This window comes from Vanellus vanellus (assembly GCF_965231255.1).
Source record: "Vanellus vanellus genome assembly, chromosome: 7".
In the NCBI taxonomy this organism is placed as follows: domain Eukaryota; kingdom Metazoa; phylum Chordata; class Aves; order Charadriiformes; family Charadriidae; genus Vanellus; species Vanellus vanellus.
In genome coordinates, this window is record NC_138912.1 from 31423821 (window position 1) to 31450156 (window position 26336).

At 38.7% G+C, this 26336-nt stretch overlaps 1 protein-coding gene across 3 annotated transcripts in view; it reads right to left on the reverse strand.

The window, feature by feature from the left end:
• Window positions 1-26336, reverse strand: part of LDB3 (LIM domain binding 3) — a 127973-nt gene that overhangs the window by 100114 nt on the left and 1523 nt on the right. For 2 of the 3 annotated variants that reach the window (XM_082486794.1, XM_082486792.1), the window contains exons 1-2: window positions 21399-21465; window positions 21172-21297 (exon numbers count right to left, since the gene is read on the reverse strand). In XM_082486794.1, coding sequence (XP_082342920.1) covers window positions 21172-21264 — 93 coding nt within the window. In that variant the 5' untranslated portion in view covers window positions 21265-21297; window positions 21399-21465. Of the gene's footprint in view, window positions 1-21171; window positions 21298-21398; window positions 21466-26336 lie in introns of those variants that run through there. The other variant, XM_082486793.1, reaches the window with a different exon arrangement.

A 26336-nucleotide genomic window follows, 5' to 3' on the forward strand; every position in this document is an offset into this window, starting at 1 on the left:
TTGGAAGAGGCAGCAGGATAGCTGTTTGACCAAGAAAGAATTTCAGAAAGTCTAAGGTGGTCTGCCTTTCTGTGCCCAGTTTGTCTTTTTTCCTTCATCTGGCACCAAATGAACTGCTAAACAATGAATTGTGTAAATGAAAAAATATGACAGTAACTTTAATAAGGATTCCTGCTGCTAGTAAAACCATTATTTCCCTGATACAAATGAGGAATGAAAGGAATATGTAGAAAAAATTTAACCCTCCACTTCGATCTCAAATGAGGGCTTAGCTAAACTGCAGGACAATAAGCTTCATAACTCTATTTTGTCATCAACCAAACATTTGAATGGCTAAATTAAAGTGACATTTTGGACTGCATAAAGCAAAGATGTCTTTAAAGAAGATTGATGTATTCCCTAATACCATTGTGCAAATCTGAGATCCATCCAATTATGAGCAGTGGAATTATGAAAGTTCTCTGTTCTAGGCAGAGTTATATTTACAGTAATATTTTTTCAGAGCTGTACACCCACATGCAAACAAAATCTGTAGGCATTTTTTGAGTTTTAATATGTTGTCAGAGTTTGATCTTGGCTGAGTTTCTCTAAACCATCTTAAATCAGGATGATACTTAATGGATGACTGGCTCCCACTCTCCCTAGTTTTCATTTTTCATCTATTTCCTTTTTTTTATGTCCGTTCTTCTCTCACAGCATCTTGTTCAATAACATCGCTTAGTCTCACAAATTATGTTTACAGAGAAAATATTTAAAAACTGTCAGTGATGAACTTTGATGTGCTCTCCATCAAGACTATGCCAACTGCAATGGCAGCAGAAAACATTTCTCAAAGTGAATATGCACCTATTTAACCACAGGAGGCTTTTACTTCAGATACTAAGAAGCGGAAATAAATTAAAATTAAGAATGCTTGGATGGTTATTGGGCAGCTGGGGAGATTCCTGGGGCAGACAGAAGTGCCAAATGGAGTTCTATTAGTAATCTCTTTATCCTAGGATGGGTCTTCTATTTATAGAATTATACAGCACTTCAAGAGACTGTAAGATTACATATGTATATGACATGGGAGCAACATACGCATTTTACATGTAGCTGCCTAATAAAGTCCAAAGATGCTCCCAAACTTTTACTAGACATATCTTAAATAGTACCACAGATTACGTCCATCTGGTTCTCGCAGCTGGTGACAGGCATTTTCTTTTGACCTTCCACTCTGCCTTTTTGTATCATTTCCAGGACTGAAAGAAATTCACTCTCTACCTTCTGCTTCCATTTCCTGTATGTCCTACATAAAATCCTCAGAAAAGAGCTCCTTCACAATTCCAGATCATACCAACGAGTCCAGCACACATTCAAGTAAAAGTCATTTCTATTCCACATAATGACATTAACCTCCTATTCTATATCTAGAAAGCAACAATTCCATGATGATGCTACTCTTCAGCAGTTATCCAAAGTCAGAACTGGAAAAAGACTCCTCTTATTCAGTCTTAACATTGAGTCACTACTGGAAATAGCATTTTACCAGCAAAATTTTATTACCAAATTGGAGAGACTTCCGAGGCTGCAGAGGGAATTATTAAGCATAAACAGTAGCTGATGTTAAAGCTATATGCATCAACCGCATAGAGAAAATGTAAATGTAAGATTAGATTAATCTAGCTATCTGTCTTCTCTGATGAAGAGACACACCAGAAATTTGAGGAAATTTTCCGGTTTTAAACAGTGAGGCATTGACATGTCTCTTTCATGTATGTACAGTGCCTCACATAATGGGCCCCAGACCTTCCCTGGCCCTGTACCTCAGGGTACATGTATTGAAGATAAAGAATCAACATGTTTCAGAGTGACAAACCAGACATCAAGCAGTATTTGGGGCAAATGATACAGAAGACTGGCATAAAAAAGTCATCCAGGTATTAAAATGAGTTCCTAATAAAAATACAAACAAAAAAAAAGGAGAAACTGAGACATAAGAAAACTTATTTTACAAGATTCTGGCTATGTCAGAGAAGAACAAGACGCTATCTTCACTGTCCACTTCAAAACATCTAACATAGTCGCATCTAACTTCCGCTGCTCTGTGTGAATACCACAGACCAACAGAAATGACATGAAAATATGGATTTCAAGCTCTACATTACTTTGCCCTGTAGTCTAGGTAATAATTCTAGCACCTGTTGCAGCCTCTGTGAAGAGAGTTTCAGTGATAGCGTAGAGGTAAAAAGCTCCACAGACAATAAGGTATTGGTCACGTCTCTTTGGAGGCCCCTTACCCTTTTTTATCATACATGACCCTGTAAGAATGTGCAATGTGATAGTCCAGAGGGAGAAAGCACTAGGCTGTCAAGCTGAGCTTTTGCTGGCTGCAACTCAGATATGACACAAAGTCATGCCCGTCTTATGTAAAGACTGATAAGAAGCCCGTAGATGGTTTATGCTATATCAGTGTGTAATTAGAAAGTCTTGTGCTTGTATTAGTAGGTACACTGATAATCAGCCCTCAAAAAAAAAAACCCAAACAAAAAAAAACACGCCAGAATGGAGAACTGAAAGTCTGAAAATCAAAAGTGATTAAACCCTTCTAAAGAAGGAAGGGCGAAGAACAGAACTGCTCTAAGATTAACGGCTTTTGAAACAGGATGATTACAAGCACCTTCCCCAAGTATGGTGTGAATCAAGCTGTTGTGGAAGTTAGTGAGTTAAGGAGTCTCATGCAGGAAATGAATCCCACTGTGCATATTCCTCCTGTGACCCCAGCCTGTTTGCCCGGAGGACCAGAGAACTTCTGTCTCTTGGGATTTTATTTTTCTGTCCTGTCTGTCAACATATTAGGAATAAAGCTTTAGCACAGCAAAATTATTATGGTCCCAATTCCCCATTACTTAGCACAAAGTTATTCTCTTCAGTGGAAATACAAGTATTACCGTTTTTCTGTTAACTGCTCTGTAGCTCCACAAATGACTGCATAGCTGCCTGGCAATGGTATATTGGAGTTTGCATTTCACCTCAGGAAAAACATCAATGATTTCTTCTCAAATAACACTTGGAAAACATACCTTTAATTTACAATACTGTTCTAAAAGCTCTTTTATTCCCCCTACAGTCTTATATTAATGTTCGTTGGGTTTATAAGTATGGAAGTAAAACTAAGGATTGCAGGCAGCCTAGTGCTCATGTCCCCATTTCCTTCTATCCTGAAGAGCAACCTCCCTCTTTTCTCATCAGACGTAACGATTTGTAATTCCATCTCACCTTTACGTTTGAGAACACCTCTCTAATGACTATGGCTAGGGCTACAGCAAACTCACTTCACGAGAGAGAGCGGCAGGACTCACACTTAACTTACCATCTTGCAAAATCAATGTGTAGCACAACTTCCTCTTCATACCAGACAGTCCTTTTCTGCTCCAGTATGTGAACACTCAGAGGACACAATCTTTGCAATTTTTTGAATGACATATAAGCCTAAATCGCAGAAATTAAAGTTTGAAGATGCCTGTGTTGGCAGAATGCAGACAAGCCCAAGCCCATACTAGTGGCAGAAAGTCAGGAAAACGGTCCACAGGATCAAAAGGATCCATCTACAGTTACCTGTAGTTCACTTAAGCAACTCCTTGTCATGAAAAACCTATGAAGCTTGGAGATAAATTAAAAAAAAAAAAAAAACAAAACCAAAAAACACAACATATAATGGATTTAGAGATTGGAATTGAGATTTCAGACTTGTACACTTATCACAGTGGGAAGAAAGAACGACTACAGAAACTCCTGAAGTAAATGAGTTAATACTAAGAAAGCAACTCCCTCCCCCCCCCCCTTAAAACGTCTTTTGTTTCCTTTTCTAGCTTTATGAAATAGATATAACAATCAACTAGGAAACATCATCCATGTGTAGATAGTGCACACTCTCAAATCCAGTCATCATATGTAATACGCTGAAGAGGTTGAGGGATCTGTATGGTTTTGCATAAGCCATAGACAAAGTATTTGTCAGTCCATAGCACAGGTATTTCCATAGGGGACAGTAATTTTGTTAACCCATCATTTGAACTATGTTAATATTAATAAAGGGAAAAATTTTAATCTTTTTTTTTTTTATAAACTTGTAATCTTACCTCTGACAGTATTTTCAGTATTTAGTAATACAGAATGATGTTTCCAAAGCCTGACTTAAGAGTATTCAGTGCAACAGCACTTGCTGATATATTAAGTATTTTTTTTAAATGGAGTTTATTTGTAACAGAAATTGGTTTGCCTTGTTAAAAATGAAAGTACTCCTATATAAGGCCTCTCCTTACATACATGGCCCTGTTTAACAAAGGGCACTAATCCAAATTATTACAAGTACTAAATGCCAATTAATTCTCCCTTATGAGTTATGATAAATGATTACTTTAGGGTGAAGCTATACATTTTCCAAAGGGTCTTTATCACAGCTATGTTGACAGGACTTTAAGTATGGTGGTATGCTTAGTACTACCCTAAAGTAGCTGAAGTATGTGCCACAGCAGGTGCCGCAAGTAGAACATAGATTTGCTTTGACATTAGAACGTAGGATATAGAGTGCAGGATTGTCTGATGGATTAAAAAAAGAGCGTATGTTGTGAATGGTTTGGAAAAGCAGAGCCTTTGGGGTACAGCATTAGAGTCAACACTAACTGAATTTGAAGAAATCCTGCCTCATCATGGAACAGTTGTTTATACTTTATGATCATCAGGGTATCTGTCATTAAAGAAATATTTTGCCACCTCTAAGGGAAAAGCTCACTGAAGTGTAACCTATTGGTGAAAGCAAGACGAAAGTATTAAAATGTGTTGTTTGAGCTTTAAGGGATACAGTTCTGTGGCAGAACTGTAAAAATTATATTTGCATCTATTTTACAAAATGTAAAACATAGTTTACATTTATTTCACATTCTTGACAATTCCCACTTTGTAAAAACTTAATCTTGAATTTTTGCAATATCAATTAATCCCAGTCCTTCTGGCACAAAGTGGCATAGAAGATGACAGCTTCTACCAACCAAAGGAACTCTCTGCATCTATGACTTTCTACGTCCCCAACCTAGACTGACCAATTCACTCTAACAAAGTAGGAGATGAAAAGCCCCTCCTCGTTAGCCATAGCTATACGTCTCTGCTGCCACACATACACTTCTTGTACCCATAAGCATGCATATGCTCCTCCACTTCTCACAGTGATGTGGAAACAGTCAATGTTGTTGTGATCTGGGCAACAAGGTTTCTCCTACAGGAAATTTTTTCTGTCTTCCAGTAGTTTTGGCCTTTGCACTGCCAATCTATAGAGATGTTAATTATTCCTTTCCTAATACCTGAGCAATGGTACAACAGTATCTAGTTTTCATTTTCACAAATTACTACTGACTTTTCTTGTTCAATCTATAAAATAAATTTATTGCTTCGTATACGAATGGAAGTCACAGATAATTTGTAAAAATGAAGTGAAATATCTAACCAGCCTGCTTGACAGTTTATAGACTTGAGATATGCCAAAAACTGTAGCTAAAATTAAAGATCTGTGAAAAATAATGGAATCATCCCAAATGCCACCAGGAAAGCAGCCTCAGCAGAATATACGTTTCCTAGATTAACCCTAAAATATATACACAGCCAGAAAACATCAACTTCATCTCTGATTAAAAAAAGCCCTAGAGCTAGATTCTCAGATATTAGAAAAAATACCACGTTCTGTGGTGTTCAGCCTCCTTAATGGTGTTATGCTGGTTTATACCAGCTAAAAGTATTATTCTAGTGAGTGTAGCATTTCTCTTACAGAAGGATTTTTAACTTTATGTTAAATTATATTTTTTCCAATCTCCTTTTATACACAAGTTATTGAGAACAGCAGTATTATCCTTCAACTCATAAGGTTCTCTTGATAAATATATTTCCCCTGTAACTTCATAGAACTAGTGGAATTATACCAGGAATAAATCTGTTCCAGTATCTTCAGTTACTCTATTTGGAAACCAGTCATTTGCCTGACCTTCAGTGCAATGCTAAAAACAGAGTTTGTCTGTCATCAAGAGCCAGTGAGATTTCAGATAAAACAGCAGTCATGGCTCCTGCAATGAAATTCCAGGAGTGTCCATCAAAGGCTTGCCAACAATAGCATCTCACTCAGTCAATACTTTCATACTTTGATAAAACTGAGAAAGAAAGAAAAAAAGAGGAGATTTGATATTTGGAATTGGGCATGTCACAGAGACTTAGTACTCAGTCTGAAGTATGAAAAACCAAAAGAACTCTTTAATTATATTCTACCTAAACTTTTATGACTTGAATAGCTTTGGTTCTTTAGAGGCCCAATCACTTCTCACACTATTGAGAATTTACCTTTTTTTTTTTGGTTGGTTGTGGGGTTTTTTGGTTTGGTTTTGTTGTGGGTTTTGTTTTTTTTTTTTAACCCCTACCCAGGGAACATTCCTTCTTGCTGCCAACACCAGAATGTATTTAAAATAATATATAGACCAACACAAAGTAAATCATCTTTGTTCTAAACCCCAATGTAAATATTGTGAACGAGCACTGAAGCGGAAGCAGGACTATGTATTCTCCAAGCTTCCAACTTCTTTGTTTCAATGAAAATAGATTAACCTTGTGTTCATTAGAATAGGAGGATTCTTACAGAAGGATAGCTGCCAGGCAAGATTTCAAACTTCTTCCTTATGGTCCTATGCCAGTATGTAGGCTTACAGTGCTCGCTCTTCTTTCAAACTTCACCCTGGCATTTCTCTTGACATTACTCAATTCAAAGTTAAACCTGAATATACTGTCCCAGTCCTAGCAGGATATTGATGAATGCTTTGATAGTGAAAGATGGGGATAGCAAAAGCTACCAGTCATTTCCACATACATCCTAGATATCTATTAGTAAATACATAGCTTGCTAACAACCTCACTATCTTGGAATATACGCTTACATTTCCAATATTCGTGCAGTTTGTCCAGTCTTGTAGTTACTTCTTACTTGGGTTTCTACTTAAAGGGTATAAACAGCTATATTTATGCTAAGATGAAGGATAAGAGTGGTTTGGAGTGAAGCTAGCAAAAAGGATACCACATCATCTTGAACACGGTGTTCTCATGGACAATGTATATTTTAATCAAAAAATAAAGACCTGTCCTAGTCTCTGTCTCACTCACTAGTCTTCACAATGAAAATTAGCCATAAAAACCAGAAGATGGATGTGTCAGAGGTAAGAATAGAAAGGAAAAAAACAATAAGTGTCAAGACAATGTCAGGCATTACAGGAAGTGAAAGCCGTATTTCAAAGCTAAGCAGAGGTTAAGATTCATACTACCAATTTTTAAGTGCAGTTTATAGGCAGCTCACCTTAAACACGAGGCCATGGCACTGTCTGTTATGTTATCTAATTAAATTGAGAAATGTCACAGTGCAACCTATTCACAATACAAATGATAGAAACCACCAGAGTAAGAGAGGAAAGAGTCAAGAGGCAGTCAAACCAATGGCTTTCTGTCCTTGGTGTCACAGTAGTGCCCACAAGTTCAGTTGGAGATGCTGGACAAGTTTTGCAAATTCATCCAAGACGATGACATCCATGGCCATCAAAACTGTTGTCTAACTGGGCAAGGCACACAAAAAGATGATGAAAAGAAATAAAGCACAAGTTTCCATGTTCTTGAATACTAAAGGAATGAAACTGGACAAAAAGTAAAAAGATACCATCAAAACAGCCTAGATTTTTACTTATTCTGGTAGCAAAGCAAGATAAATTGAGCAAAATGTAAGTCATGGTGTGACAAATGACAGAGAAAGGATAGATATGTTATTATAGATATCAAGAGTGCCTGCTCATCATAGACATACAAAAAAAGGGCAGGAGAGATTTTTCTGTAGGCCATTTGCATCCAAAGATAAATAACATAAATATACATCCAGGAGGGAAAACAGGGAGAACATTTCTTGTGTACCAACCCAAAATGTAAAACTAAGCTTAACTAGAAGAAACGTACCAAGAACACTGCAAGTCACCACCACCTTCATCTATTCTCAGGATTTGATATCTTCCTGAACAAACATGCTTTAACTTGATTTCATATTTCCTTTCGTTCCTTTTCTTAACAGAAATAAACATAGGGATTTGGAGCTTTTAATATTATGGCTTTACTCAATAAAGGTATGAAAATATTAAAATAAATATTAAGAAACAATTAGATGTTTCAACTTCACCTCTTCAAGGTTATCGCCATCAGCTCTTGCGGGGCATTAGAATTTAGCCAGAAAAATACTTCTCTCTTATGACACACTGAGAAAATTAATGTTTACCAGGTATCACATTAATGTGATTGTAGCAATGGTGGAAGGATATGAACAGCTTTGGAAGATGGCATGCACCCTCTTCTTTTTCCAGAGAGACTTTGGCAATTTGGGGGTTTTTCTTGCTAGTTCCCCATCCATATTTTGTTATTGTAAAATTGGATTGTCTGCAGTGGAAAAAGATAGTATTTTAGAGAGTATTTTCTACACACTTCTCTCTACAGCATGAGTATATGCCAGCACAGCCTCACAGTAGTGTGGACATAAGGGCTAGATAGCCACTACTCTCTGACACCAGCCGAGAGCAGATACTTTAGAGGAAGACTTCTGGCATCCAGGCCAGACCGTTCACTGTAAGTGTTCTAAAATTAAATGCCAACAAGGAAAGTTTCTTCCTAAAACCTTTATCTACACCTTGAGCAAAGAGGCTTAACAACTACATGGCAAGAGCTCTTCCTTAGCCTCCTAAGCTGAGACATGCATTTAATGTGGGGACACAAATCAATGGAGGAGGATCAAGCCTTAATGTAGACAAAGTAATATTCTTTTCAAGTCCTTTTAGCAATACTTTCCTTGGATACAACTAATAAAATTTCCAGTTAATAAGGCCAATAATTTATAAGCATTTAAATTATACTGTAATGACTCCTTTGTGCCGTTTCCTGGCCTATGAAGAGTTTTATTAAAACAAAAAATTACACACAAAGTTACCTAATTGAGCTAAACACTCAGAGTGGCAAAAGAGAGAGACATCTACCCATATCATCAAATTGCATGAAACTCAGATCCAGCTTCGAATTCCTTCCCCATGGGAAGGATCAGCATCTCACACTGTACTTATAAAATACAATACTGTACAAGAGTGTCCTGCCTCCTTTCCAGGTTGTCTTTAGGACACATGAACTCCAGGGAATCGTGGGTGGAATGCATAAAAGATCTTATTGCAGCTGCTTGTACTGCACCTGTTCAAGGGATAAATAAAGCAGCTAAGTTCTAGTTTTGGTTTCATTCGCTGCCAGCCCCTTGATGTGCAAAGAAATGATATACCACCTCCTCATCTTGTCAATCATACTGCAAATATGTCTTCAATATTGTGGAAGTGATGATCACTTCTTTTTTTGCCAGGAATGTTCCCACAAGCTGGGATAACCTCTGTGACAAGTCATATATGCTGGGAAAAACCAATGGCTCTTCACTTCATGTTCTTCCAGACATTATCCCTGTTCATGTAAATTATCAATCCTTAGACCTCTTCCTATTTTTACTAGGAAAGGAATTAGAATTGGGTCTAGATGAAACTGATCTGAAATTAATACTGAATTTATTCACAAATTCTCTAGAGCTTACAGAAGGTTCATTCTGCTTTGGTTTTTCCCCCACTTAATTCATCTCTGACTCCCAAAGCTAGAAACAGGTTATCATATTGGATAAAAGAAGAAATACTAGATCTGTGTGAGCTGAAGATCCAGATGTTTTTGATGTGAGTCATTGGGGTCTTTCCATTGACATTTAGGACACACATGCACAACTTCACAGGGCACATTATCCACAAAAGCTTGTTGTTGCTGTTACTCTGCAGGGCAGAGTTTGTTTCTTGGGGTTTTTTTGTTGTTGTTTTTAGGTCACCTAAAGAATGTTTTATAGAAATTCAATCAAGTAAATGATGTTAGCCTCAGAAGATACAACATGGGCTCAGAAAACATGCACATATTCCCGTGTTTTGCCATGAAGAACTTGCAGAAATGCTCAACATAGGGTAAAAGCAACTATTTAATACAGCAACGTATTTAATCAGAGAAACAGGAAACCCCACAGCAACACACAGAGCAGCTGTGAACCACTACAAGGCACCCTGTTTAGCCAACTCCTTCCTGTATGCTTACATCCTGTATATTCTTTCTGTCTTTCCCTTCACTGTTCTGTAAGAAATTATAACGCCTTGTGGAAGGGCCTGTAACTTTCACTTTCCAAATGCAGTCTTCATCTCTTTGCTCCTCTATGCACTTAATCTGAACATTATCGAAAACTGGGAGCAAAGAAAGGACAGCAGACTCCGATGACGGAGAAGGTGTGAGGTAGCGCAAGGAAAGGCAGGCAGGGGAGGAAACCCATACCGGTATCCCAGGCATACGGAAAGAGAAGACAGCAGAGTGCCATGCCACATGGAGCAAGGATGAATGCCAAGAGCCAACGTTGCGGGTCTCCCACATGACCACAGACCACAGCAATATCAGCACCGGTCTTTGCAGCCAACTGCCACAACATACAGTTCTCAAGTCTGGGACAGTTCTTCCCTCAAAATATCCTCAAAAGGATAGTTTTCCTATCCCTCAGGTGTGAAATAGCTAAACAATTCTGGCACCCTAATAATCTGTTCACTCTCTGTCAGGGGCTTACACCCAACAGCCTGCTACCCACAATGCCGCACACTCATCCTGAACTACTGACAACTCTATGTCAACACAGTACATATTTTAATTTTAGAAATGTTACACTGAAAAGAAGCAGTACCGAGCAGTAGGCAATTAAACTGAGAAGAGATTGCTGTTCAAATAGGTTTGGTTTGTTGTTTTTCAAACAAGCCATGACACTTACAGCCTTTTGACCACTTTTTGTCATCCAGAAAGCAAAGCGGACACGTAATAGAGAGATCCTCATCCACCCCACCCCATACAGTTGGCAAAAAGATTTAATCTTGAATAATTTTGTTAGCTAATTTAAGTAAACAAGTGAGACAAGAATCTCCTAGACAGCAAAGCAATTTTGACAGTAGGTCAGGAGGGTACTTGTCTTTTGCAACTCCTGTCAAAAAATTAGCAGAAAGACTATCCATTTATTTCATAGAGTAGTTAATCTTAGCCAACTCTGATGAAAGAGAACATCTTGTTTCAGCTGCCTATTTCTTTTTTAAACACCTGCCATAGTACCAACTGCCCTTGGCCATTTTTGAACCAGCTATGACTAGGTAAGGAGAGAATGCTGACATTCTCAAATAGAGCAGGATGGTCCCGGTGACCCCCAGGATCAAGAAAAGGCAGCCCAAATTCACCCTAATACCAGAGCATTCTGATTTGGCACTATGTACCAGAATCTGGGGTTACATGTAGTATTTTTGGAGTTTTGGATACTATGTCCCATTCCAGAAGCTTGAGGTAAATGTAGCATTCGTTCCAATTCAAATAGCTTCCTAAGTTACAGGATGCTTTAAATATAGCATGAGAATCCCATAGAGGCTTCTGAAGAGCGTGCATGGCCCCCTAACCAGGTATAATAAGGACTACAATGCCTTACAGTTATTTTTCTTCATGCCACAAAGGCCAATTGTCACTAACGCTGGCTTTAAACTGAGGAGCCATAAATTTTTTGAAGTAAATGTGTGCCCCTAAGCCTGTTACCTTTAATGAAAATAAGGGTTTATGTATATTAATAAGTATGGCTAACCAAGTAAGGGAGCCAAAATACCACAGCAAATGGAATTTGGACTCTGAGTAAGGGAAAGGAGGGGATGCGGTGCAAGCATATGAAAGGCTGAGTTCCTCCTAATCCTCAGCTGCCATTGCTACAAATCAAGTGTATTTGGAAGGATTTTGGGGAAAGGTTAACACCTATTTATGCACAATGTCCAGGCTGTGAACACCTGTGGCGTAGATGATCACAACACCAGTTACGCATGTGGGAGGTGCAGAAAGTAACTCTACCCTTGCCAGGGGATTTGCATGCCTTTAAGACATTTGACCCATTACATCTTCCTAAAAGGAGAGCAAGTTCTCATTGACTTTCTGGAAAAATGGCTGCTAGCCACTGCTAACAAAAAGAGGAGTCACCTTGTATGAAGCACGTTCAAGATGTCATCTGGAGCCATTTGTAAGCTGGAAGCTAATTATTTTCAGGGTACCTAATTCCAAAAAACACAAGAGTGCTTACACTCGAAGTCAGGCGGTGGAAGAAAAAATAGTTTTTTCTTCCCCCTATAAATAACAGCTGGGTGCTCTTGTTCCTGAAATCTCTCACAACAACACAGAAACAGCTTCACATTTTGGTGACAAAAAAAAAAATAAATACTCTGCATGGACCTGAAAATGAAAGGTTTTAGGACTGTTCCCAAAGGATACCCAACAGTAGGGCTGGACTAAGCTTCAGGGCCAGCTTTAGGTTGATGGCTCATATGATCAAGCTTTTATTTCACTTAAGCCCTTACATTATAATAGCAGCTAAGTAAAATACATCTTTTTTTTTTTTTCTCATCTATGCATCACATTTTGACAGGTGATACCTGTTTGCTTTTAAATATATGATATTATGTAAATTATGGGTCAACACAATGTGACTGAACAGCACACTTGTTAACATCCTTGTCCTCACTCTGTACTGGCAAGAATTAAATTCTTTATGAAGTGCCATCTATTAAGTATCATAACATACTTCTATCAAATTAGGATTTGAAAATTTAGACAATTGTAACAAAAAGCCTATTCTGAGATTTAGCCCTCAAGTAACCTTTTTTATTAAGGCTTTAATTACACTGGTATGGAAGAAACAGCCTTTTAACACACTGTGTAAGGCATCCTTTTTCAATTAGCATTATTCATTTCAAAGTATACCATAGCTGACATTGCTAGACACTGTTTTAAATTAATTTCTTTCCTCAAGACTTGCAAGTATCCATTTTTACCACGTTCAGCAAAAATTTCCCTCCTTTCCCTCTTCTTCCTCATGATCTTTAAATGGGGATTAATAACTTACCTGCATATTGAGCATCGAGCTCTTCCTGCAACAAAACCCAGGGGAAAAAAAAAAGAAAAGCAGTATCTCATATAATATTGGACACTATTTAATGCTATATTACGCATTAAAATGGTGGCATCTCAGGTACCTATGTGCAGAAGCTTCTAGTTGCACACACACACAAAAAATCAACTATATCAAATTGTGTTCTCAGCTAGCTCCAGTCAACTATGAATACTAGATTATAAAGATGACTATTGCATTTTGTACACCATTTTGATAGTTTCAGAGTGCTACTGAAGGTTTGTTGGGGCTTTTTGTTTATTTTTAAATGCCCACATTTTATAGAGTTATAAAAAACATACTCTTCATGCTATTGATTGGACAAGAGTGACCAGATGGGAACTGCTGTTGCTAGTATAGAAAGTTAACGTTAACATACTTGCAGAGCTAATTTCCCTCTTTGAGTTCCCCTTGCTGGACAACATTTTGCAGTAATGTATTCAGAATGGACCTAATGACAGGGTTATCTGCCGCGTTATGAAGACAGCCATTTACTGAGTTCAGACATCAGACAGTAGTGAAAAGTTCTACATGAAAAAAAGCTTATTGCGCATTTTAATTATAAAGCACTAACAGTTCAACAGCTTTAAATTCATAATTTAATGGTTACCTCCTGCTGCGTTTACTAGTTCTAAAGGATCTGCAAAATTATTAACTTTAGTAATAATTAAGTAAATCTGATACCTTCCTGAAATACTACATGAACTATATTCTCAACTAAATAAACTTCAGGAACAGTTTGTCAGACCAGAACATCCAGTTGCCAGGGAACATTGTCAAAAGTTAAATCAACAAACAAAAACAAAACCAAAAAACCAAGCCCACCATAACTCATTTGCATTGTGGACTTGTTTCCTTAGGTTTAGAAATCTTCTCCTCCTCCTCCATAAAGACACAATAATTATGGTTATCCCCACCTGTGAACTTCTCAGTTTCTATGCCTCCTGTTCGAGGGAATAGTTACATTACTCTCCCTTTTGCAGGAAAGCAAGCTGCAAAGTCATTATGGAGTGGGTTTTTTTGGCATAAGTAGTAAAGCTAGCACCACAAAATACTAACAGTATTTATAACTGAGTTGGTAATTGCATAGATGCCATTCAGCCCAATTATTTCCTACACTGAGCTCTTTTCACAGATAATGCCACATGAGCATTGATTATTCAGATGCAATCACACCCCAAAGAGAAAAGCTGCATTTAGCAAGTGAAATAAAGGGCTTCAAAACCACTGGTTATGTATTATGTGTCAGAATAGTCAGAGCAGCAGGTCTGATGATGTAACATCATTTAAGCCAGTAACTCAGCTATTACAGTCCATTATTCATATTAATCTGGCCTCCATTCTAACAGGGTTAAATGTTTCTCCTGAAATTCACAACACTGACCGAATTGAGAAACAGAACCTTAACTGGAGCTATGCATGATGTCTGCACAGATACTGTGCAGAGTACATAATACTCCTTATATACCTCTGCCCTTCAGCAGTGAGCTTAGTATTTAGTGATTACTTTAATCACACAAACAGATAAGAGGGGCTGCCTTTCAGTTCCAAGCACGTACTTGATGAGAAATAATTTGACCAAGAGCTGTCATTAGCTCCATATCCTTCCTGAAAGTTATTTGGTCAAGTACAGTACATGCATTCAAATCACATTGCAGTATGATGCTAAGATTTAAATAACAATAATAACAAAAGGACTCTTCCCCCAAAAATCCTGAGTTGAAAGATACAAAAACAAGCTGCATGGATTTCCCAGAATGTTTTCTGCAAGGAAAGAAAACAAAAGCCTCTGATATCACAATTGTTTAACTGGAAAGGAAAAAATAGTACATCTTGTGCTGGAACTGCTTTGTACTATAAAAATCAGCTATTTGTTGAAATCAAACCTTCTCTTAAAGTGTTAGCGGCTTAGGTGAAACATCCATTGGGATTATTCCTCAGACCTGATACACTATTTTTGATCAAGAAAAGGAGTGTTGCCTGTCTCAGAATAACTAATGGCTTACCTCTTAGACCACCTGCATAGCCACGTTTAATCCTGTTCCGCTTTATTCAGAGCAGAGACTTGACTCAAGTCCCCAGTATCCAGGGATGTTCTGATCCCCAGGCCTCGGAACCCATCTCTCTCTCTCTGGCCCAACACATATTTTTTAAAATGAATGCAGCTAGATAATTTGCTTCTTCCCTTCTCCAACATACACATATACCACTTGTGTTTGATGAGAGTTGCAATCATATCATACAAATGCCATATATACTGAACTGTCATTTATAGTGTAGATGCTGCCTGCTGGAACATCTCAAATAATATCAAATCAGGAGGCTTAGGAGTTACTTGTAGGGTTCAGGCTCACAGAAATGCAATAATTTCCAATAACTGTGACTGTAAACATACCCAAATTGGCTTGCAAATTCATTTGAAAGCAAAGGTACCATCTAATGTAACTAGCATTCTCTCATGAATATGAGCCAGCAGTGTGCCAATGTGGCCAAGGCAGCCACCAGTATCCTGGCTTGTATCAGAAATAGTGTGGCCAGAAGGAGCAGGGCAGCCATCGTCCCCCTATACCCTGTACTCGGCACTGGTGAGGCCCCACCTCGAGTACTGTGTTCAGTTTTTGGCCCCTCACTACAAGAAAGATATTGAGGTGCTGGAGTGTGCTCAGAGAAGGGCAATGGAGCCGGTGAGGGGTCTGGAGAATAAGTCTTATGAGGAGGGGCTGAAGGAACTGGGGTTGTTTAGCCTGAAGAAAAGGAGGCTGAGGGGAGGCCTTATTGTTCTCTACAGCGACCTGAAAGGAGGTTGTAGCCAGGTGGGGGTCGGTCTCTTCTCCCAAATAACAAGTGATAGGACAAGAGAAAACAGCCTCAGGTAGCGCCAGGGGAGGTTTAGGAGGGATATTAGGAAAAATTTCTTCACTGAAAGGACTATCAAACATTGGAACAGGCTACCTAGAGAAGTGGTGGAATCACCATCCCTGGAGGTATTTAAAAGACAGGTAGATGTGGTGCTTAGGGACATGGTTTAATGGTGATTTTGGCAGTGTTAGGTTAATGGTTGAACTTGATGATCTTAAAAGTCCCTTCCAACCTAGATGATTCTATGATACGGACACATCCATACATATAACAAATGGCTGCACATAATAAGATTCAGAATACTATAACTTTGGATGGGGTGACTCTGTTGCTCAAGTGATCTACAAATTAAGCAGACTATCCCAAAGCAATGCTGACACCCACAGAACAGTTTTATCAACAACATATAGGAAAATTTTGGAGTGGTCTTAAAAGTTGGCCTGGAAGTATTTCATTTTCCTCTCGCAAGGAACTATTTTGAGTTAAATTGTAGAAGACTGGAACAATGAAACAACCCATGCATAAGAAAGTACTACAGCTTAATCTAGACATAAGACAGTCATTACATTAAATGGCTCGCTCCCCCTCTCAGAATTTGACTCAGTATCATTTGAGTTTTGGGGGAAAAACAAAATATCTCTACTGAGTAGTAGTTAAAAAGGAAGGCTTTTAGAGAACATGAGACTTACCTGTTAGTTTTGTAGAATATCAACTATTATAAATACTAATATATGGCTTTTCATATTGTGAAGGACTTCACCTTTGGAGATGAAACAAAACCTCTCAAAGTTGCAGTTGTAGCTGTAGGACAACTACTCAGCAGTTCAATTCACCAGAGATGGATGCTTCATGGATGATGTGGAATCAGCATTTCAAGGGAACTTGTTAAGTTTATTCAGTCAATACAGGTACGCTTCACTCTTCTGATTACAATTTATGTACAATACCACATGGCCATCCAAATGACAGCCGTAGAATGCATAGTGCCTGACCCAGATAATTTGAGGTTTCCCTGCCTTCAAGAATAGAAGAAAAGAAGCCAAGAGGGCCTCCCTTCACCTATCACTTGCCTGTTGTAAGGCACTGATACCTCACATGCAGTAAGGCCAACAGGAAATTAATACTCTCACATAGCTCCTGTAAAGGAAATGCAGTCACAATGAGAGATTGACATACGTATGCTAGGGAGTAGAGGAGAAACACAAAGTAATCAAGAAAAGATGCAGGTAAAAGAAAAGAGCCCAACAAATGTGAGAAAAGCCTTCCTACTCCTCTAGAGACATGGACTGTGAAATGACAGAATAGGGTTTTTCCCCCCCAAAGAGCTGTTTCAGGCTGCTTGTATCAGAATAAGTATACAGATCGGCTAATTTAATTCTTTTTCCTACTAGCGTTTGCCATTTTCCCCTCACTGTGCTCATGTCATCACCAGATTTCAATTTCTTCCTCACTTAACAGAATAAACCCAAAATAGTTCTCTAACACTTTTGTTTTGTTTAAACACTGTCTCCTTCAGCTTCGGGATGTGGCTTTTGATTTGGAACCCAGGATAATTAAAAAAAAAAAACCTCTACTAGGAAGTTCAAAACTGTCTGGATAATCACAGATTGAAGATACCAGTTATGAGTTACTACACTGTTCCGGATAATATTGCTGCCATCTCAGATGGTGATACTTTTTGCATACCTTTCAGCTCATTGCATCACCTGCAAACCAGTCTGTCTCACTAGTAAAGCTTGCAGTTCAGCAATAATCATTCACAAATACATGAGGAGGCTCTGCTATTGCATCCATCCATGTACAATCATACCATCTTAGGTAACATGGCAACACAGCACTTAGATAATTAACTATGCCTAAAAGCCTTCTTACAGAGGATTAGATCTATAAAATTAATGAATTTTGCTTGCTTCCAGACAGTTTATGCAAGCAGTAGGAGAAAATAACCTGCTTTGCTGCCCATGTCATTTCGGAAAGACCAGATTTATGCATATGATCAGACCACCGGTGACAGCTTTTAGCACTGCCAACTGCAAGTCTCGTTCATTTCAGTAGGACTGATAGATGCTCAGCTTTACTAAAAGCCTGTCAATACTGTTTTCCTACCTCTGCTACCCGCCCATGACATCTGATGACAGAATTTGTTCTAGAGGGTAGGAAAGTCTGCAGAGTGGGGACTGGAAAAATATTTTTTAAATCTTCCCAGATTATTTTCTAATGCCATTGTTAAAGGAGTGTGAAAGCTCCAGAGTGACCTTAACTCTTCTCCACTTGTTTTTTCTGTCTCTTTTCCTGTTCCCACCCCCCTACGTTAGTCAGGCACTTATTTTTAGATAAAGAACAGACAGGCAGAACAATCCATTTCAGGGGAACATATCTTCACCTATCACCCAGCTGACTGACTGTGACTCTTGTGTCATATGCTGTTGGCTATTCAGCAGTGAGTTGATCACCTGAAGGGAAGTAAATACAATGCCTCAGACAGCATTTTAAAGAGTCCTTTAAAACTGATCTGTTGAACCTGGTGTAGTGGGAGGTGTCCCTGCCTATGGCAGAGGGGTTGGAACTAGATGATCTTCAAGGTCCCTTCCAACCTAAACCATTCTATGGTTCTGTGTCTTTATCTAAGCTCTGTCTGCCTGCAGAGAGGGATACTACGCATATCTAGGCAAAAGGGCTACAGCACATCTGGTTTTAAAAGCAATTACAAGCCCGTTGAAGTGTTTGGGGTTTAGGATTCATCTTGCACATAGAAACCCTAATTCCATCTCAGGGCAGCTGTGGATCAAAATCAGTCCATAGATAAGTATATGTCATCCACTGGCAACACTTAGAGCTGTGTGCCCTTCCCAAGAAGGGGGATTCTCCTCACAGTTATCTTCCCTTCCCCACTCCCCACCAAGAATATCTAGAGAATGCAAGTACAGCTTTCCTTTTTCCCCAAGGTAAGATTGCAATTATGGCTAAGTTCACAGCTCAGCTCACTTATGAGTGCAAATTGCTGATTAAGGGGAGATATGTGAAAGATGCTAACAAAAAATAAAAGAAAAAATAGACTTTAAGAATATAATAATCAAAAGCCATGTATTATACTCTGTTCCAATTAAAAAATATCACAACCAGCAGGCATTCCTACTGCAGCTCCCCCTGAAAGAGGCTACGTTCGTTTCTGCATGCCTGCTTTTCCCCTCGAAAGGCAGGCGACAAAATCCAATCCCATCCCAAAGCAATGCTCCCAAGTGAAAACTGGGCCTCACTAGTTCAAAACATTTAACAGTGCTTACTGACACTTCTACTGCTGGAAATGCAGCCAGCTGTGTGAAGAGGTAATTCCTCCACACCTCTGGGAATCCAGCCGTTGCAGATTCACTCCTGCTCATCATATGCTCTCAAAAGTCCCATGAGAATCATATAGCCTTTGGGTATATTAAGTATACTTTAAGAGATTATAATCTGAGACAATGGGTTCTTTGGGAAACAACTGTTTTTTCATTTCTGATTGTGACATACACAGTGCAAGTGCCCCAGCCCCAGCCCTTGACTGACAGCCTGTAGATATGACTGAATTATAAAAAAAATAATCAACACCATATGGTGCAGGCTGCAAAGTGTCATGAAAATGCCTACAGAAGTATGTTGGCACCTCTGTGTACTTACCTTTGGTGGGATAAGGAAAGAAATACCAAAACTATTTACTATAGTGAAATTAGTATAAGTTCATGTAGTGAATTTATTTTGAGGGCAGGGTGGTGGGGTTTTCTGGTTGTTTTTTCCTCGTTTGTTTTAAATAACACTGACAGAACAGACTTCTTTGCAATTACTATGCCACTTCTGCAAAAGGGGTTACAAAAAGTTCCTCTCATCATCATAGGACTTAGTATTAACGTAAATGAGGCTCTATCTTCAGAGAAAGGAATATTGTACATAAGAATGAGGGAGATCAAATAATACAGACCCCTACAGTATGAATATGAAATAGCATAACTAAGATTTCAGAAGCTCACTGACGGCTTTGAATCACAATTGTTAGAGGGATATCAATTTGGTACCCCAAACTTAACAGACCATATTTTTTCATTATGAAAAAAACACCATTTTTAAAGTAGTGTAGGTGGCTTTTTTTGCAGTGGAGCAGACCTTTGTTTGCATTCTGTTTGTCTGATTAAATCACGCCAGTATTCCTTTCAAACACTGTTATATAAGTAACCTCTCTTGTCACTGCACTGCAAAATAAGCCTTCTGCAGGTGATTGGTGGAACCAAGATGTCTCTAAAAAGATCTGAACATTCTGGAATAGATTTGAGACTGTCAAAAAGAAAAAAGGGGGAAAAAAAAAGGGAAAAACAAAAAGGAGGAGGGAGCTGCAAGAGGTAGTAGAAAGCAGAGTTCTCAAACCAGAAGTTACAGAGAACTATCTAATTTGACAAGAGGAGGATAGCTAAGGGAAACACTTAGAAATTTCCTGAAAACCATACAATGTTAAAAAGTTTTAAGAAACTGAGCTAAATGAGGTAATAAGAGCACTCCACTGCAACACCTTAAAATATTGCTCTTATGAAAAAAAAAAAAACCAACCAAAAGATGGCTAGGAAATAAATGGGCTAATTTGTAATTGACAGATACACCAGGTAATTAATTATTAAATCACATGCTGTTTGTTGGCTGCAAATGGAAGCCTTCTGCATAATTTAAAACTGTATTTTAAGCACTATTGAGTCTTCTGATTGACATGTCTAATTTTCATCCCATTATTGCTCCCCCCCAAAAGAGGGGACATGTATCCCTTTGTCCAGTTTTAACATCTAAACTTCATGAATTCACAAGTAGTTACATGTTTACTTTCTAGAAATATAATTTTATATTTCCATTCACAGCTGTTCTACTCCCTTCCCCCCAAACAGACAGCACCAGTGAGTCCCCTATCAGCAGAAAAAGAGACAACACTGTACAAAATAGAACTGGACGCTTATTTAAAAGAGACAGTACTGTCATTCTTAAAAAGATACTAATCAGGACTGTCCTCCTAAGGCATCATCAATGCCAGATTGTACCTTGAACTGATATATTTAAAGTCCACATTATATTCTCTTTTTTCAGACACATCTGCAAAGATCTTCTATTCTGCTAGGCCAAATCAGAGTGTACATATGACTAGTTCACTGCTATTTTCCAACCTAAACAAGCTCAATGAAGTTTTTTTTTTGCTCACTTACTCTGGAGATGGTCAAAGGCATGTTGAAGTCCTTGCCCCCTTGCAGTCGGAAACCCCATGGTCCAGGTCCATTCAGAGTCACGCTGTAAGCCATTTTGTACCTCTTTCACCAGGCAACAAGGCAGCACTACAGAACAGAAGGATGGGGTAGACAGACAAAGTGTGAAAAAATAGAATGAGAAAAGGGAAGAGTTTTATATAATGAAAGCAATTCTCTTTCTGCCTTGCCTGTTCAGTCCTGCTGGGATATCACCTAAGAATAGATGGGAGCTATAATGCAGATGCTGATATCCCAGCTGAGTAGGGCCCATAAAAGGTTTGCAACCAGACACCTACTATGCAAAGACTTCATGACTCAGATGTCTAATATAGCCCCCAGGGAAGGGGACAGATCTTTCTAGGCTTCTCAAGCCCCTCTTCATGCTCAGTTACTTTATGGGCAAAACACATTTTGTAATAAAACAAGCAAACAAAATCCCATGCTAAAATCCCAAACACCCAAATCTCTTTACTAACCTGTTAACACCTGCATAGCCATTTGTAACTTCTGCTTCCAAACATAAGTTTATTACACCATGATATATAACGTACTATGAACAAGTTCTTTTTACATAGATCTTTCCATATCTAGCAGGAAAGGCTCCAAAAAATAGTGTTTACCTTCTTTTGTATTGATTTGTTAAACTGAAAAAATACTACCTGTATTTAGCATCACAAAAAAAACCCCACAAGTTCATGTTTGGCTCTTGGTTCCATAGCCCTTGCTTTCTCAAGGGAAAATGAAAATTTATTCTCTTTGAATGCAGACAGAGGTATTATGGGTTATGTCTAATCAGCATTTAATTTCCGTGGCAAAAGCATAGTTTTACTCCATACCTGTCTCATTATTTCGATACAGGTCTTCTAAAGGCACAATGCTTAAGTGGAAGGCTAAGAATACAAATAGCTAGCTAACTCCCTCCTTTATTAATTCCTTGGTTTTTCATAGTTTATATTCCAGTTGTTAGGTGTTCCATAAAATTTTATAACCCTTGCTCAGTAACGCTGGATAGCATTTCTGCCTTAGATCAGAAATAGCTAAAATACAGAGAACAAGAGGGAAGGGGAGAAGCTGCTGGCAGAACTACAGATATAAATAAAAAGTTTCTGCTCTCAGGATAAAGCTATAAACATTAAATAACGCTCACCCGTTTCAAGTCATTAATACATGCAGGACTTCCAGAACCACTTTACTATATCTCCACAGCATCCTTACCTTTAACCACCAGTTACAAAGAAATTCCCATTAATTTAAGGTGGAAAAAAAAAAAAACCACAAACAAACAAACAAAACAACAAAAAAAGCCCATGGGTTTTACTCTGATAATCAAAAAGACAACCAAAACCACATAATGCACTAGAGTAATGTAGCTCAGTTTGAACATTGGTAATAGGTCACTCTGCCCATACATGTACCTTAAAATGCAATAGAAAAACTGGTGGTGAAACAGCAGAGAGCAAACACTACCAGGGCCTCAGTCTTTATCTGAGGAGATGGTCAATAATTTTTCAAAACCATGAGGGAATAGACGTGTTTGTACAGCGGCAAAAAAAACGTGTACAAGGGAATAATTATACTCCACATAGACACTAGACTGAACCACATAACCGTATTTTTTAGTCAGAGGTCCCAATTAAACCACAGCAATTCACATGGATTTGAGCAAAAGTTGCACTCAGCCAGTAGAACTGGCCCAAACCAAAATCAACACACGGCTTGAAAAGAAAACAGGTTTCTGATGTCTCACAAATACCTTGAGGGCACATTTACATTAGCAGCATTTGGAACCTACCCTGTATGAGGCCACAACCAGTGTGTTTGAATGAATACTTTGAGGGGAGACAAAACTAACTTGTTGCACTTCAAACAGCAGAGTTTTCAGGGCTGCCAGTTAATCCAGTAGGTCTCTTTCTAAATGCTGGTACCAGATATATTTATTTATTTTAAAAAACTCACACACAAAAGATTGAAAATAAATTCCCATTGCACTATTCCTTTCCTTTTTCTAGGAATTCACTGGATTTTTAGTGGCCTTTCTTGGCTCCATTTCAAGGGTTCAGGAGAATGGAATAAAAACGGGAGTAAGGTAAACATGGCGAGTCATTGCTTCACTAGTAGAGACAGTATCACAGAAGAAGTATCTGAAGAGAGGTCATGTTTTTATGGACTGTGAATTCTGTGCACGTTACCTTCCTATACTTAAATCTTCAGTCATTTGTGTTAAAAAAAAAAAAAAAAAAAAAAAAAAAAAAGGGGTGCTGGGGGGGATGCAAAACCCAGAATTGCACAGGGATGCTGCTTAATCAAGCACTATGTGCTTCTGTCCTACTTTCACATGTGTAACATGCCATTTGCTTATCAGTTTAGGACATCTGAAAGTGTCTGTGAGATCTTTCAAGCTGGGTGGTGGTGTGCTAGGAAACTAAAGTGGTAATCTTATTAGTGGCTGGTCATTCGAATGAAACATTAAACTGAGGTCACTTATTCCTACTCCTTTGGTTTCTGTCTGTGTCTGCATGAACATTCAGCATAGCTTAGCACTTTTAAAAAGAAAGTGTAGAGGATATGCCAGTGTCCTGGCCAACATTCCCCTTCAACACAACAGGACCACAGCTTTTTCATGTGCCTGCACTATCACTACCAGGTGCATTTTGGAGTAAAAATATTCCACAGTTTTCTTTCTCCAGGCCTCTCTAAGTCCTTTTCCCCCTGTGTTTGTTTCCCCTCTGCCTGCCTGGAGAAAGCTCTGTGCCTAATAATGAAGTACACACGGTAAAGAAGCTGTAGTCACAGCTTTATTTGCTGGGGACACTCCTAGCACAGGTCTCACTTGTCTTCTACAGACTTTTAATACAAGCAGGCTCTAAAGAAGAAAGCTGGTGATCCACTCAGGTGACTATTTCAACCCTGCCCTGTTTTCAAAGGTGAGAGACGCAGGTGTTCTCACCATCTCAAACATCCGGAGCAAACCCAGGGACTGGATTGGTGCAGCCGGTATGGTGCCAGCATGGCTACCAGCTCAAACCTCAGCAAAAACTTCCGGGAAACCTGAGGATGAAATAAACTGTGTGTACATAGTAGACAATCACCTTGTTTTCAGAAGCTTGTGATGTTTAGATTAGGTTCTAGTTGCTTTACATAACTGCCTGTTAAGACTGTTCCAAAAATCTTTTGTTTGCTCAAGTAATGGTATTTCATTTCTCTTGGAGTGCCTTCTACCCTACAGTCTCCAGCTATGTCAAAATCTGTGACTTGGTTATAGTTCCCTCCCTTCAGACAGAAGCTATGCTGAGTCAGATCAGGTCACTGGTGTAAGGAGTGACATTTAAAGAAAAAAACATATTCCAGTAGCAGGGTGACATTTTCTCTACAGATATCAAAACAGAGAGCTGTCCAGAGCTCACCAGGTCCCCCCCAGAGCTGTCCCCAGCTGACTGATGGGAGCAGTTGCGAGGAAGCTGGATGGGTACCAGGCTCTGCAGGCTCTACAGCAGAGGAGACTGCTGCCACCTCCAGCAAATGCCTCCGAGCCTGTGCAGAGCCATCCTTCCACAGCTACATCAGAGACCTTACGCTAGCGGAAACAATTCACATACGCTAGAAGACCACGTGAACTGACTAGGACAGCTACAATTGCATGCTCAGGAGTGCATAGCCATTAAGTGAATGAAATAAAAACCACTAGTGTCAATGCTAAATTAAGGTGGAAGGAAACAAGTAATGGAAATTCCATTTTTCAAGTTGCTACTACTTCATTAAGCTGGCCACATTACTCATCGGTTATATTTTAGCAGCATTGGTAGCTGTGCTCATGCAAGTGCCTTGAATTACTGTTACTGCAGCAACAACGTTCTATCTTTTGTATCATCAAGCACTTCAGAAATAGATTGCTTGAGAGTTTGACTTCTGTTCTGCAATAGACCATGCATCTTTGGCATATAGACACATGCATGGTCATGGTTTCAACAACCTTTTATGTTTTTCTTTAGGCAAGTGAAGAACTTGCCCTGGAGAAGAATAAACTATCATTTCTTCTTTGATAAAAAGATCTTCAACAAACTGGATAGACATTCATTTTAAAAGCAATCAGATAAAAATACTGGCTGCTTTTGTTTCAGTCTCCCTCACGTGAGGGAGTGGCAGTACGAGAAGGCAGCCTTCAGCTTTATGACAAACAGGTCCTTTTTGTCCCATGGATTCCCACAGTAAGATTATCTGCACTCTTTCAGAAGAGTGGAACAGTGAGGAGAATAGTTCAGGAGCATGTGAAGAAAGTACTCACCTAGACATATGCATGAAAAAAAAACCCAAGCTTTGAACCAGATGTATATGCAATCCTAGAGTTTTCCAAATTCTTGAATTAAGCCAACATTAATAATAATTCCATGTGGAATAATGAGGAAACAACAGCTGTATTTGGGCACTCATCTTCATTGCAATACACAGGACAAAATAGCACATATTTACTATATATTGGCTAATCAATGCTAAAGAATTTGAAACTAACACATTCGAGATGTAAAAGCTTTTTAGCTCTGAATTCCTACCTTGCCAACGTCAAATTGAATATAAAAGTAATTAGCAAGAGCAAAGATTTTTCCCACAAGTTCAATATTGCTTCCAAAGCAAGACTATTCTACAATGCAAAGGAGATCATTTGTTTCTTCTCCTTCACTGCTGAGCTCTGAACTAAGTTGAGCTAATCCTACTTGTACTTTGATGTACAGCTTTGTTTCACCCATTTAATCAAAATCCTTCAGTTCTCATGGAACTTTGTATTTCTTGGTTCCTCTTAGACCTTTTATCAAGTTGTCCTAAGTCCTGTATTTTGATCTTTCTTAAGAAGGTATACTTTCTATCACACTTGGCTTCACCAAATTCTGCTTTGTGGATGCCTTTCCAGTAATGTGGTTTGTGGGTTCCAACACAATACAGTATTCCTGGGGACATATGCTAGAGCAATATAATGGTGGAATATTATCTCCCTTCTCTGTAATACAATGCCTTCAGAAATGCAGCTCAAACTGTTTTCTGTTTGGCTGCTTGCTGCTGCCAGTATCACCTTACCGATTAAACAAATTTGCTGTTTACCCTCACCTCTAGATCCTTTGCCATGACTACTTTCA